Source organism: Ammospiza caudacuta, chromosome 3, assembly GCF_027887145.1.
Source record: "Ammospiza caudacuta isolate bAmmCau1 chromosome 3, bAmmCau1.pri, whole genome shotgun sequence".
Lineage (NCBI taxonomy): Eukaryota > Metazoa > Chordata > Aves > Passeriformes > Passerellidae > Ammospiza > Ammospiza caudacuta.
Window position 1 is genome coordinate 59875366 of NC_080595.1, and position 14221 is coordinate 59889586.

The following is a 14221-nucleotide window of genomic DNA, read 5'->3' on the forward strand; positions in this document are numbered from 1 at the left end:
AATATCCAATGTTACACACCAAATTGGAAAGGTCTTTAAGGACACAAAGAGGGGAACACAGGGACTGCAATATGAAGTCACCCAACTACAAAGACATTGGTAGTGTCTTTGAGAGTAATTATAGATAAATGTTTGAGCTAGGAGGGCAAAAAAAGCTCACTCAGCAAAACCACCTCTCCAATCTCTATTATTCATAAGGCAAACATGACACTAAGTATAGATAGTAATCATGTTTTGAAATAATAAGCCTATCATAATCAGGATGGACCACTTCTGAGACAATAATAACTGCAGTAAGGAGGGATGTCAAATTTAAATAATGTGACAGGCTTTACTGCATATGAACTTTAATCTATTAGAGAGTACCAACTGTTCTTTAAACATTCACCATTACAAATGTATATTCCTTAAATTAAATGCAAACAGTAGGTAAAAAAATAAATTACAAGAATGACAAATGGTTAATAAGATACTTCATCCACATTGGAGAGATACTGTACCACGTTAGACTGCCTGGAGTGCACATTAAAAACCAATTCCATGTACCCAGCCTAATCCACCCCTAAAACAACCCTGCTTGTTTTTCCTTTTGTCATCTAGGGTATAAATGAGTTTATTCACCTGATTTCCGTCTCACTCTGTGAGGAGCAGTGCCTTCCTTAGGCTGGTATGGCGATTTCATTTCTCCCTCAGGGCTATAGTGGAAGCCTGGGTGATCTGAGGAACAAGCAGAGGCACAGGGAATAAGAGAGTGACAAGGATGGCACTTCACACACCTTGGCAGCTCTCTTTGGAGGCAGTGCCATCATCCCTTTATGCCTAATCCAGCTGCACCCCATCAGAGCCTGAAGCTACACAAGCGACACGTGCTGCTAGGGCAGCTGGCTCCCAGGCAGCCTTGGGAATGCTTTACCCATGTAGCTGGGCCTGGCTCCAGAGGGCTAACCCAGGAACATTTATCCACCACCACCATGTCTGTCTGCCAGTTTCTCAGTCAGAGCCTTCCCAGCAAATTCCACAGGATCTGCATCTAATTTTGCCTTTTCCAACAGGTCATAATTCAAGGAACATAAGCCTGGCATTCTTCCATTTCAGATGACATCAACAGCTAAAGCCAAAATGCTGAATATGGTTTTATTAATTTTTAAAACAAAAGGGAAAAAGAACCAACTTACGTATGGCATCCATTTCGAGAATTGCCTGCTTGGCCTGGAAGAGAAAAAGTAACAAATGAAGAAGTTAAAACTGATAGTAGAAGGGCAAGTTGCATTGCATATTACAGACAGTAGTGAACTTGTATGAAAGTAACAGCAATTTTAATTTGGGAATTAATAAATATGGTTAGCAGCATTATTTTTTGGGTTTCTATTTTTGGTTCTTCTCTGTACATTGGACTTGTTTCATACAGGGAGGAAAATTTTGGTGGCAGGAACTCAGCAGAGTTTATCTCCAGGTCTGCACACAAAACCTGTTGTTCACTGCCCCCCAGTGGGCACACTGTCTTGCGTGCTCACCTCTGCAGAGGCAGCGCAAGGAGAGGAAGAGTGTGTGTCAAAACAAATCATAATTTGGTTTAAGTAAGATTAATGCAGGATAAAGAGCATCTCCTGATTGCTTAAAATTTGTCCCTTTTTTAGTAGAAAAAAAAAATCTGGATGTTTTAGGAAGCATATCAGCTACTAAGTAAGAAAACAACCCAAACTGAAATATCCTGTCTAAAACGCTTGCCCTTGTACAGGTGCAGTTTGGTAATTTTCCACCAGGCGTCACATGTGGACTACTATTGCATTCTCCAGAAGCTGGGCAGACTGAAGCCTCACAACAAGCAATTACCAGTTCGACAGGGAAAAAGAAATCAAAATGTACAGATAACCTCAAAGATTTATTTCACTAGACTTTTCCTTTCTCAAGTGAAGTTATTTCTCTAAGAAAAAAATATTTTTGGTTTCACATTTTTTTTCTACAGCTAAAATAAAAATTGTGTAAGAAATAAGAAAATAATGATACAAAGGCCAAGATCATGCTGTACTTTTTTAACAACCTAATAGAGTATTTACAGTGTAAGTGTGGATACTAGTATAAACATTAATCTTTCAATAGACTTTGTTAACAAAAAGAGGAGAATTAGCAATAGGACTTGCTAGTGCTTTTTTCTTCCACAAGTCTCTTTTTGTCACACTGTTGAAAATGCATGTTAGTACAGTACGGTGCATGTCAGTCACAGGTAACATTTTTTAGCCATTACAGCATAGAACTGAGTGAAAAAACAGTCAGGGAAACTGAAAAACAAAGAGTAAACTCTGTGAAAAAAAAATCCTGTTTCTACACCAGTCAATGTCTGCTGTGTCTTGGCAAGAATTAGAGTTAACACCCTTTGAGAGGTGCTGTATATTACACTGGCAGACATCACCTGAAGCTCTAAGAGTGGATTCCATACATAAGCGGAGGAGATTTCCTCATTCCAAGATATTATAGCTATGAATATGATATCAGTGCCTCATTTTTTCTGCCATAAAGCTCTCCAGCTATCCCAGCAAAAAGGGCCAATGTCCCAGCTAAGGATGCTGGGTTGAGGATGGGTGTGTGTAGTTGCAGTGAAGTGTGTACTGCCAATGGCTTCACTGCTATGACATCTAACCAAGACTGATTAAACACCTACAGTACTGCAAACAGTGCATCCCAGTGCTCTGCAGACAGGCAGCATCAAGGTAAAATGTGCTCCTAGAGTGAAGCTTTCTGACATTGCACCTCTGCTACTTTTGTCCTGGCAAGCAAATGCTGCTAACCCATTCTTCTATTCCCATACCAAGCCCTGCAGATAATTCTAGTGGAACTTCCCCATTAGTTCTGAGGAACTTTTAAAGATACAAGGAAACAACACATTAATTAACATCCTGGTGTCTAAGCTCTCTGTATATTGCATGCATCAGTGTTTTAAGTCAGCACCCATACAAGGAGGTGTCTTGTGATTTTGTTTGCATGTTTTGTTTGCTTAGTTTTTGGTTTTGCTTTTTTTTTTTTTTTTTACCTTAGCAGGAATTTTAGCAGGATGATTTTCTAGAATTAACCTCTTCAAGTGAAGAATCCAAAGGCGCTTGTCTTGCTGCGACTTTGCCTGATAAAAAAATTGGGCACCATGAGAAAAATTCATTCCTGCACTATGCAGGGCCATAAATACCATATGGACATGAGCCACATTACCCAGGGGGCAGGGGGGTTTCTGTGGTACCTGGACAGTATGTTGCATCTTAGGATTTTTGTAGTGGAAAACACTAAAGCTAAGTGGTTCCTTTGGTATTACTTCAACAAGCATCAGGTTTCCACACTGCAACAAAGAGAGGAAACAATGTGAATCACAGAGGAGTTTTAGGGAGACCTGTAGACAGCACATTACCACCTGCTCTCTGACATACCAGTATGTGAGCTTTGTATGCAAACATTTCATCTCTCTTTTTTGTAATCAGCAGCATCTTGTCAAAGAGGAACAGCGTGCGCTCATTTTTGGCTCGCTGAATGCGGAACGTTCCCTCTAACACCAGCTCCCCGTAACTCGTAAGGTCTGGCCCTTTCCAGTTAGTGAGCAAACTCTGTATCTCCTGCAACACATCAAAGAACAACATGCAAAATTAATTTCAGAGACCTTGTTGAAACAAAAGACCCAAATGATCTGCTGAGGCCATTTGCACTCTCCTACACAATGTTTAGCATCCAACAGTGGAAAGTCACCAGACACCAATCCTGAGGCTGGTAGATTATGTGTAACATTGCAGCCAGGTGCTTGGAGGCTCACTGCAAAGCCCACACTAAACAGCCTTGAGTCCTTACTGCCTTTACATGGACCCAAAAGAGCCCTGAACTCCTTGGGGCAGTCTGTAATAAAAGAGCACAACCTCTGCTCCCCTTGCTCCCAGAAACATTCACTCATCAGTCTCTCTCACACTCTCCTTCATGTCCTCAACCAATCCCTCTTAACACTTCCCTCCCACCCTGGGTACCCTCCTGAAGTTGTGTGGTCTCCCACTGAATTAATTATAATGCCATGTCCCATAGGCCCATGACAGAAGACACTTCTGTGAAGTGTTTGGATTGAAGAGATGATTCTCAGAAGACTAAACAACCACAAGTGATTCAGTCAACTGAACATCTGAATATTTGCTTGTATATTAATGATTTGTGTAGATACCACAGGTATTTCTCATCTTATTTATTATTTAAGAAAAAAAAAAAAAAAGCTTGGAGAAGCATCTAAGAACATCTCCACAAGACTGTGTCACTTAGCTATGGCTATTCTGTTTCCTTAAACTGCTTGTTGGCAATGACATAGAACTTAAGCATGGGACCTCAAATTCTAAAAGCAGGCTAAACTTTTAACTAGGGAACTCTTTAAAAACATCCACTGGACTTTAAACCTGGCAGCATTAGCAAAGCAGGGACAGATTGCCTCTTCCCAGGTTGGTCACTCTAGAACATTAGACTTTAACAAAGCTTTCAGCTAGAAAACATCCCAGTCCGTTTGAAGCTCCAATGCTGGCCAAAGCATTCACAGGAATAAAACCCCAAACCAGACAACTTTGGACTATACAGAAGTTGTTAAAAAAAAAAAAAAAGGCAAAACCAAGATTTAAAAAATGTTGCATTGTATCAGATCTCTCCAGAAGCTTGTTAATAAGTCAGGATACAGCACAGGGATGAAGTCCACCACTCTTGAGGGACACTTTGTGCAGGAACTGCTGTTGCAGTACTTGCAGACCACATTGCAGTGTGAGAGCCCACAGAAGGCCTATCCCTATGGCTGCAGAAGTAGGTTTTACTTTTTTAAGGGGGAACTATGAACATAAACATTTTCCACAAACCCAAACATTTGCCAGCTGAGCTCAATAAATAAAAAATAAGCTTTTGTTTTTTCCAAAAGCATTTAACCCCTATTTACTTCTGAATATAATTACTCAGATTTATAGCAGACTGTTTCTAAAAGTCATTAGCATGCATTTCCAGCAATGTGTGGCAAAGGTTACCCTGCTGCAGGCAAGACATTGTAAAATTTCCCTTACACACGAACAACAGCAATACAAAAAATAAACAATCATTAAAAAAACCCAAAATAGAAAAAAGAAGAAAACCACAAAAAGGGTGAATAAATTTGATGTTAAAAAAAAAATGGGCAAAGAATTACATGATATGGATTTCTGAAATGGGATAAGCTTATTACTCCCTTTTATAAACTAAAAAAATCCCCTAAATTTTCTTAAAGTGATATAAATATTGAAAATGTAACATAAAAGTGTGATTCACTGGGAACCAGGAAACAGAATGAGAGCATAAATTCTGCAAAAGAGCTTGCTCCTTGCTCTTGATGACAAAAATTACTCAGGGTGTAGCTTTTGTTTCTTCTCCTTCAAAAATCTTCATTTGAAGCGAAGCTAGAGTTTTTCCAAGTATCATGTTTCTAGGTTTATGCTTTTCACAAAGCAACTGATAATGAGTTTTCTAAAACCCAAGAGGAAAGTACTTAAACAAGAATCAGCAAAAGAAATGTCTCAAAACAAAATTAATCAGCACAAAGGGAAGAAATCGGAAACCACAGGATTTCTGAACAAAGCCATGCCCTAGGGTTGTACAGCAGTGCTGTACAATTGAGGGAAAGGAAGAAAGAAGAGTTATCTTAAGTTCCATATTACTGCAAAATAAATGCTTTACAGGATGCTGCTTGTAGGTTAGAGATGTCTGAGATTTTCCTGCAGCAGTTATGACCATGGTTTCCAAGATCAAACAGCCACAGGCATGCTCAACAGCAGTCTAAATTATGACTGACAAAGATTAAAAGAAAAGATAAACTAAAAAATGTTAATTGCATATATATTGACAAAAACAGCTCACAAACACCCATAAAATCTCTCTGGGAACTCACCTGGAGCCTGATGGCATGTTCATGTTTCCTCTTCATGTCATTTATATGCCATGCCACTCTCTGCATGGTATCTATGGCATCCAGCACCACATCATAGCCCTCCGTGTCCTTGTCAAGGTGGTTTTCTATTTCCTAAGACAAAGGGAAAAAAAAACAGTCCCCTTATACCTAAGTGAATTTTCCCAGTCGAATGCAGCACTGTGTTTTCATCTGTACTGTTTTGTCTGTGCTTCGCAATCACTCGAAGGCAACGTTCTTGCCTTTGTTAGTGATGCATGTTGGTATCAATTTGATTCACACAAGATGACAAACAAAATCAAGCCTTTGGGGCCGTTTAGCAGCAAGGACACTTGAAGCAGCCAGTGTGACCAGAGAGGCACAGAAAGGGAGCACAGCACACTGACAGGAGATCTTTCAGACAGCATTTAATGGCTTTCCTACAACACAGAACATTTCTACACTTACAAAACCCTGATGGAATTACACTACACTCTGCTTTACAGTTGGAGAGTAGAAAAGCACCAGGCATTTAAAATAAGGATCAGTGTCTTTACACTTCACTAGAACATGACTCTGTAATAGGTAACATATGTGGAAAATGTTAAGAATAAAGCATGAATTTCCGAAACTTGCTTAAGTCAATTCACTCAATGTGGAAAGAGTTCCCACTTCCTCCATCATTCCTCTCCACAAAATTCTTAGCAGTCAGGGTGTTTATATGTATTTAGTCCTTTTTTCAACCACCCCCAGCATTGCAACATGTGGAAAAGCATTGTTCTTCATTGGAGCAATAAATTTGTGAACAAAATGTTTAATCATGACAAGAATTTTCCGAACAACTTCAGAATTACAGACCAGCATACAAAAAAAGTGTTAACTATTTGGATGCAAAGACTGATGCAATGTGTCTAAAATAATTACCATAAATTCCCCGCTCCAAATAGATGCATATGGTGTGAAGTGACAAAGACAGAAAGCCTCCACATGTTGAAATCAAATACCCACAAAAGGATGAGCATTTAAGGAAAACCAGAACCTTTCTAACCACCAAGCCTTCTACCAGAGGAAGGCACCCCGACGTGCAGCAGCCCAAAATGAAATACATTTCTTACGTGCAGAAGCAGGTGGTACTTGAGGATGCGTTGGACAGGTTTCAAGAGGTAAGAGCCCAGGGGCAGAGAGTGCTGCAGTGCTTCTTGCCGCTCTCTGAAGAACTTGGCCAGTGCCTTGTTCCTCATGCACTCTGTCAGCACAGCCACAGACCTAAAAACATCCACACACGGCTTTAAGACACTCTGTTTCCATAAGTCTGCAGGTAAAGAATTGCTTCCTTTTCAGCTTGTAAAAAGGGGCAGCAGGTTCCCATTCCAATAACTGCTGTTTCTGTTGTTTGGTTTGGCTTTTTTTAAAATTATCTTGTGCATTCAGCTATGCTCTCCCTTGACATGCAACCAGTCTCTCTTACTAGAAATTCTAGAAGCAGCATTGCAGAGTAAGACCATCATTTTCTAAAGAAGGGTAAAGCAGTGAACCACAAGAATAGATGAAACAAAACTTCATTAAATTTTTTTTCTTCTTTTTTACATAAAAGGTAAATTCTTTCCAATTTAGGAAGGGCAGAAGCTGATTTTTTTTTTTTTTCATAGAGTGTAACTTGCATTACACAAACTAGCCAAGGAACAAAGGAAGAAAAGGAACCCATAATTCCTACCTTGGGTAGTTGGTGCAGTACTGTGTATATATGTGGAAATCTTCACTCTGCACAGGGAGGAAAAGTTTGCATATATTGAGATTTTGTCAAACTAGCAGCTAATGTGTGCAAGATAAACATGATATCAAGACAACACTTCCTTCAGCTCCTGATCCATTAATTCTCTATGTTCACTGTGACAGTCTTAACACAACCAGAATTTAATTTCATCTTTTTGTGGGAGAGATTCTTCCTTTACTTGAAAGAAAAACCAAGAAAACCTACACAGAGATAAAACAAACTTTGCAACAAAGCCTCCAAGGTACCCTATAAAAATCTATGCATCTCAAAAAAAAAACCCAAAAAGCCAAAAACCTGACAAAAACATCATCACCACACTTATGTCCTTCAAATAGCTGGATGAACTTGTCTATAGTTTTTTTGTGAGCTGAAGGACACCCATATCACAGAATCATAGAATATCCTGAGTTGGAAGGGACCCACAAACACCCCCTGGCCCTGCACAAAACAACCCCAAAAATTACACCATGCACCTGGTGTATTTACTGGGAGAATTAAGTTCTGCAGGTTATGTTTGGTGTGCCATTTTCAAGCAATTACAAATACTTTCACATGTGAGCACAGTCTAAGCGTGAAATTAGAAGCCACAAAAGCGATTTTTTTTTTTAAGAAGTAAATTATGTGAAAGCAGACAGCTATTACCCCAACAAGTTGTAACTAGATCTGGGTGGGTTTCCACACTTGCCTGTCACACTAAAATTACTCAAACTTAATGCTGATAAACTTCTCAGAGCTAAAGTCTGAGTTTCATTTCTTTCTTCCCTGGCCTAAGATTTTTTTCTTAATAATCATCATTTAATTCTATGCAAGAACAGATTTCCAGAAGCATTCCCATGTGCTCTAAGTCCACATCTGCCTATGAACCTCTATCCCAAACAATACACAATTTCTGCAGCTTACTGGAGTCCTAAAGGCTAAGAAAGCACTGCAGAAATGCAAAGTGCTCCCCGTATCAATCACTTTTTCTTTCATAAGCCCTCGACAGATAAAACACAATCCTCCAGCAGTGAATAAGACCCAGTTTCCACTCCAAGCATCTTCAGAACGGGCTGTGGCATTCTGGAGCACAATAGCTGTGCTCCACGAGGGGCTGTCTCCCAGGGACCATTGCTGGTGAATGGCGAGACCAAACATCTGCGTTCACACAAGGCACAGTGCTCTGAGGAACAGCACCCCTGGGGAGAGGGCTAACACAGGCTGTGGCTTTTGTTTTTCACTGCTGGGGTTTGGCTGTTTTTCATTCAGCCATTCATCAGAAAGAGCCATCTCAGGCAGTGCCCTTTGCCAATTCCAGCAGCACCGGTCCCGTTCCCCTCTCCTGGGGGTAATGCAGGGTGTGCCATTCATCTGTGCACTGAGCCGTCATCCATAAGGACCCCGTACAAAGTAAGATGTTACCCTGCAGGAGTACAAGGCATTGCAATTCATTTCAGTATGTCCTACTGGATTTCAGTATTCACTGTTCTGAGAAAATAACTCAAGCAAACTTCTAATAAATGTTTCCCCAGGGGACTGTGATCCCCATTTACTCACTGGTGGGCTGTAAGCTTATTAAACTGCTCTTCTCTTAGAAACCAACAAACCAACTAAAAGTAGTCTTGATACAAATACTGTTAAATAATTTATCTTGGTTTTTCACACTTGAACTAACTTTGTCATCTCAGCTAGGTTTTGTGGTGGTGTTACCTATGCCCCATGTCCACATGCAGAGGAAGTGAGCCTGTATCACAGACTGCTCCTGTCCATGCTTGGAAACACAGCCACAGCTCCAAACCCTCTCCCCTCAAAATGAAGAATTAACAAACCTCAGAGAGCTGCAGATATTACACTGTGTAATTTTCTTTGGCAATCACTACCAAACTAGCCAGCACTTATAATAAGCCAGGGTGCTTAAGAGATAACACTAAGGTGAAATTCAGTATGGAGAAAAAAATGTAATTTATTTTATATATGCATATATTAATTCAACGTTTTCATTCAGGGGATTTTGGTAAAATTTTAATATATTCCCATAGCTATCCTAACAGAATAATACAATTTATAGAATTACTTCATAAGCAGCATGAAGAACATTTTGAGCCAATTAATTTTTATGTTTTTATTCTGCTCATATCACATGATTAGTCTGCTTTTCAAACAAAAAGGAAAAGAGTATCTCTTGTGAAATTTCAACCAATGAAAGTACTATCTGTAAAACAAACAAGGCCAAACACATCAGGGTTACAGAGTAGGCTGTGTGCACATTCCCCTCAAAATCAAAAGCATATCTGAAATCCCCAGGAGCCTTTTCACTCTTGCTCTTTGGTTTGGTTTTTGGTTTGGGGCTTTTTTACACAAGGTCAGAACTACTTTTAATGGGTTTTTTTTTTGTTTGTTTTAAAAAAAACTTTTGTCTAGCTATTAAATGCAACAAATTTGTATTAAAAAAAAAGATAGTTTCTTATGCCCTTGATACTTCTAAAGCTTAAGAATGGTTTCACTATCACCCCTGCTTTCTGAGCAGACATAACACCGAATTCCACACTGCACTTACGTGTGTACTTGCTCCAGTGAGCCACAGCTCATTTCACCACACAGAACCATCAGAGAGCATTTACTTTTACTGAGCAATGTGAGCATAGTGCCAGGAGAAAGTCAAGTACATGTGTTTTGCCTCCAGGATGAGATTGTTGATACGCACTCAAACTTGCAGATCTCTTGTGAATCAACACCATACACCTTGCCCAGGCATTAGCTGGATTCATGTGTACTTGTTGGGAAAGTGGCCAAGAGAGCCACTTCTAAGAGAAGTTCTTCCTCATCCTGACAAAACTGCCCTGCTCAGAACAGGAGCAAGAGAAAAACCAAAAACTAAGATGGTTTTATTATTTTTCCAACTACTTTCACAACATAGGAAAACACCAGCTATGCTCATCAGTATTTCTTCTGACATTCTTAAATTTACTCAGCTTGAAAATAGTTTTATTCACATCAATTGTCTTCAGACCAAATGAAAACTGATCTCTGCATGGAGAGAGATCTCTGATCTCTGCTCTGGAATTGCTCCAGGGATCAGTTTAAATATGAGGGCACAAAGTTGTTGTGGTAGAAGCTGCAAAAACCTGAGACTCAAGCTGAGAGTTTGTCCACGCTGATTGGAAGTCCCTCTCAAGAGCAAAGCCAAATGTGAGCAGACCCCAGCTATACTTACACTGGTCCCTCACACTGGAGTCACTTCACTGCACATCTCTTCCACATATATTCCATATACTCCCTCAACTCTTAGTGCACTGTGCTTTTTTATAGCCATAAAAGGCACTTTAAAAGAAAATGGAGACTGAGAAAATGAGTGGAGTCAGTGTGCAAACTGAAGCCAATTGCCTGGATATCCTCTTCACTAATGAGATGCTAGATTAAAGTAATTCTCCCTTTCCCCCTGGTTAAGCTGTTAGTGTGCCTTGCAGAAAACATATGTTCTGAATTTCTGGGGTGTTGAGTGAGAAGAGTGATGTGCCAGAATTCAGCTCTCCTTTAAAACAACTCACTTAAATGTAAACGTATAGAATACCGAAGTCAATCTTCTAATTAACACTGGCATCATTACTATGAAAATGAAAGATTGGACTGGCAAAAAAACCTTATAAAGTCTTCTGTGTGAATAACTAAGCCATAGCTAACCTTGCACTGGAACCTTTTTATTAGTCTCCAATTAGTTACCAGCAATATGTCTCCAAGAACTTTTACATCCAGTGGTAATGCAGTTCTTCTAGACAAAGAGAGAGGATCAGAACTGGTATAAACTGAATTAGTACAACACTACCCTCAGAGGCAGGTTATTTCCATGCAGCAGCCATCCCACTGTAAAACAAATATCCATACCCATACCATCTGCATCTTGAGGCAGAAAAAAAGACTGCAATTCATGATTGCATAGCAGGTTTTAAAATAAGTGTGCTTTTCTACATTTGTGTCTATCTGCTGGTGAGTTATTAATGTATTTAAATACTTGGAAGCAGAGGGATTCAATATAATGTTTTAAGTTGCTATTAAATATTTCCACTTCCATAAAGTCACAGCTTTGCATCATTATTTTAGTGGTTAATGAGTTTTATGTTACTGGCTAGTTCAGACTAAAAACATTGTCGAAGTCTGTTAATAAATCAAAGCTGCCATTTTAGGGGCTATTTGCTTTGGGGACTCAGCACAGAAAATGTTAATATAAAGATTCAAACCCACAATGATGTGGGTTTTGTTCAAATTACACTGAAGTGTGTTTTGATAATCCTTTCCCTTAAAACTTACAAAGCTTTTTACTACTGAAGCATGAAATTTATACACAGGAAACACAGTCATGTATGAGTGTGTGAGAGAAGTAGAATATGCAATACAAGAAATTTTATTGACCTAAACCAAATAACAAAGTTCAAAGAGAACGATCCAAAACTTCAAAAATCAAGATCCCCACATCTTCCCAAATATAAAACATTTTATACAACAAGCTCCAGAGTTACTTTAACCATAACTGTTGTTATACGGCAAACTAACTTCATGTGATTTCACATGAACCCTAAGAAAGAAAAAACTTTCACTTTATGCAGTTACTGAGCTTCTTAAGAGTAGAAAAAGCAAACACAGTAACTACACTGAAAACTTGGTTATACCTTAAGATTTGCAACACCTACAATATTCACAGTTGGGTGAAAAAATGGCACTAGGTCCAGAGCTCGCTGGATCTAAGCACAGTTCCACTGGAAGCATTCAAGAAGCTCCAGCACAGCCATCTCCACTGGCTAAGGCTGTGAGCTATGACTTCAGCATGATAATATCCCTGTGCTTCACTCACAGTGAGGATCTAACGGAGCAATGAAACAATAAATGGCCAAAGTCCTGTAAGTCTTGAAGGAGCACATGCTGCCAAAAAAGGCAGTTTTATTTCCACTTCTCAGTGCTGGGAAGACACAAGCAACCAAGAATGGACAACTGGAGTTTGTTAAGACAGTCAGCAGTTGCTGTAATGAAATCCTCTCGGCCAAGACCAGAACTGTGGGGTATTTTGGTATTGTTTGATTTTGCTTTTAAGTGTCTGCACTTGTCTGGATGAAGCTAAAAAATGCCTGTTAGTACTGCAATCTCTAGCAATTTCTGAGCCATCAGGCAGCTGCCTGCCAATAATACAAATGCTAAAAGCATTTGACAAGGGAACAAAAGGCACAAGCAATGATATGCAGATGGGTTTTGGAAGTAATGGCCAGAAAGTCTACCAGACAAGCCCTTTCAGTTGGCCAATTTGAATGAGAACACAATTTTTTCCTGGACTTCTTATTATCAGTTGCACCATCTCTGTTTTACATCCCAGCAGGAGCAGTCCCAGCTATAAGCAAGCAATACAGCAGAAATATCTACCAGCTCCAAACTGTTCTATCTGTAAACACCCCGAAGGCCTCCCAGATGGCCTTCACTGCACAGGCCCTCTGCTGACTTACTCACAGCTTCTTGCCCACCAGGACCCCAGATCATTTTTATTAATCTGTTTTCTAGTCAGGCAGACTCAGCAGGCACATGGGGTTATGCTGTTCCAGAAGCAGGACTTTGCACTTGCCCTTATCCCATTCTTTCTCTCCTTCAATTCAATTAAATCCAGGCTATCTGTAGCATTAACAACATGCCATAAACCCCACTGCAATGGGGCAAAAATGCATCCTGCTTTTGCATTAGTGGTGCCAACACTAAGGTCTCTCAGTGCTTACAAAAGACCAGTTACTAGATAAATTACTTTCTCAAACTCAGCTGAACCAAGAGATCTGGTGAAACAGCAGCACTTAGCTGGTATCATCACTCTCATTTACTATAAAATCCCTTATGTCACAACAGTGCCAAACAAATTACTGAATTAATGAGAGGGTGGTCCTGTTAATCCTAAATCCGTGTGTTAGATTTATTACATTAAGTGCTTGGTGCTGACAATGCTGAGTTCAGGACAAAGTATAAAACATGACAGACTTTGGCTTTTTGGTTTCTTTGGAGTTTTTTCATGTTTGTATTAATTTAATTTTGGTTCTTCGTTGTTCTTTTTTTTTTTTAATACAAAAAGGCAAACACACCTATAAAGCGATAATTCAACTTTAGACAACTACATGATCTCTCTTCCTCCAGAAATACCACAGAGATAGCATTATTTTTTTAAGACATTTGGGCTCTAGAGATTCAAGATATATGTTGATTCTCTGGTGAAGTCTGCAGTGAACTACCATCATCTGTAGCCCAAATTATTTAATTTCTTGTTGTCCTACTCATTACAGCTGTTCCTTGTCTCCCTGACTGGCTCTATGTGTTTCCTACAATGAAGGTCACCCTCTTCCCTGTATTTCTGCTGCATCTAACAACTTCCCATAATACATATTTTTGGATTCAGTATTGCCCAACAGAATCAAGATGTCCTATCAATGTTCAGAAAATTCAAAGCATTACAGAGTGAATGGGATGTGAATCTTAAGGCTAGACCATTCCACTTAAAAAGAAAATTTAAGGTAGAGTTGTGGGTTTCAGGAAAAATTCTCAGAAAA

General features: G+C 39.5%; 1 protein-coding gene across 1 annotated transcript in view; it reads right to left on the reverse strand.

The window, feature by feature from the left end:
- PLEKHG1 (pleckstrin homology and RhoGEF domain containing G1) overlaps window positions 1-14221 on the reverse strand; it is a 125851-nt gene that overhangs the window by 10055 nt on the left and 101575 nt on the right. Inside the window, exons 7-14 of the mRNA XM_058801049.1 lie at window positions 7620-7666; window positions 7021-7171; window positions 5909-6040; window positions 3414-3596; window positions 3230-3325; window positions 3029-3115; window positions 1176-1209; window positions 622-717 (exon numbers count right to left, since the gene is read on the reverse strand). Coding sequence (XP_058657032.1) covers window positions 622-717; window positions 1176-1209; window positions 3029-3115; window positions 3230-3325; window positions 3414-3596; window positions 5909-6040; window positions 7021-7171; window positions 7620-7666 — 826 coding nt within the window. The remainder of the gene's footprint in view (window positions 1-621; window positions 718-1175; window positions 1210-3028; window positions 3116-3229; window positions 3326-3413; window positions 3597-5908; window positions 6041-7020; window positions 7172-7619; window positions 7667-14221) is intronic.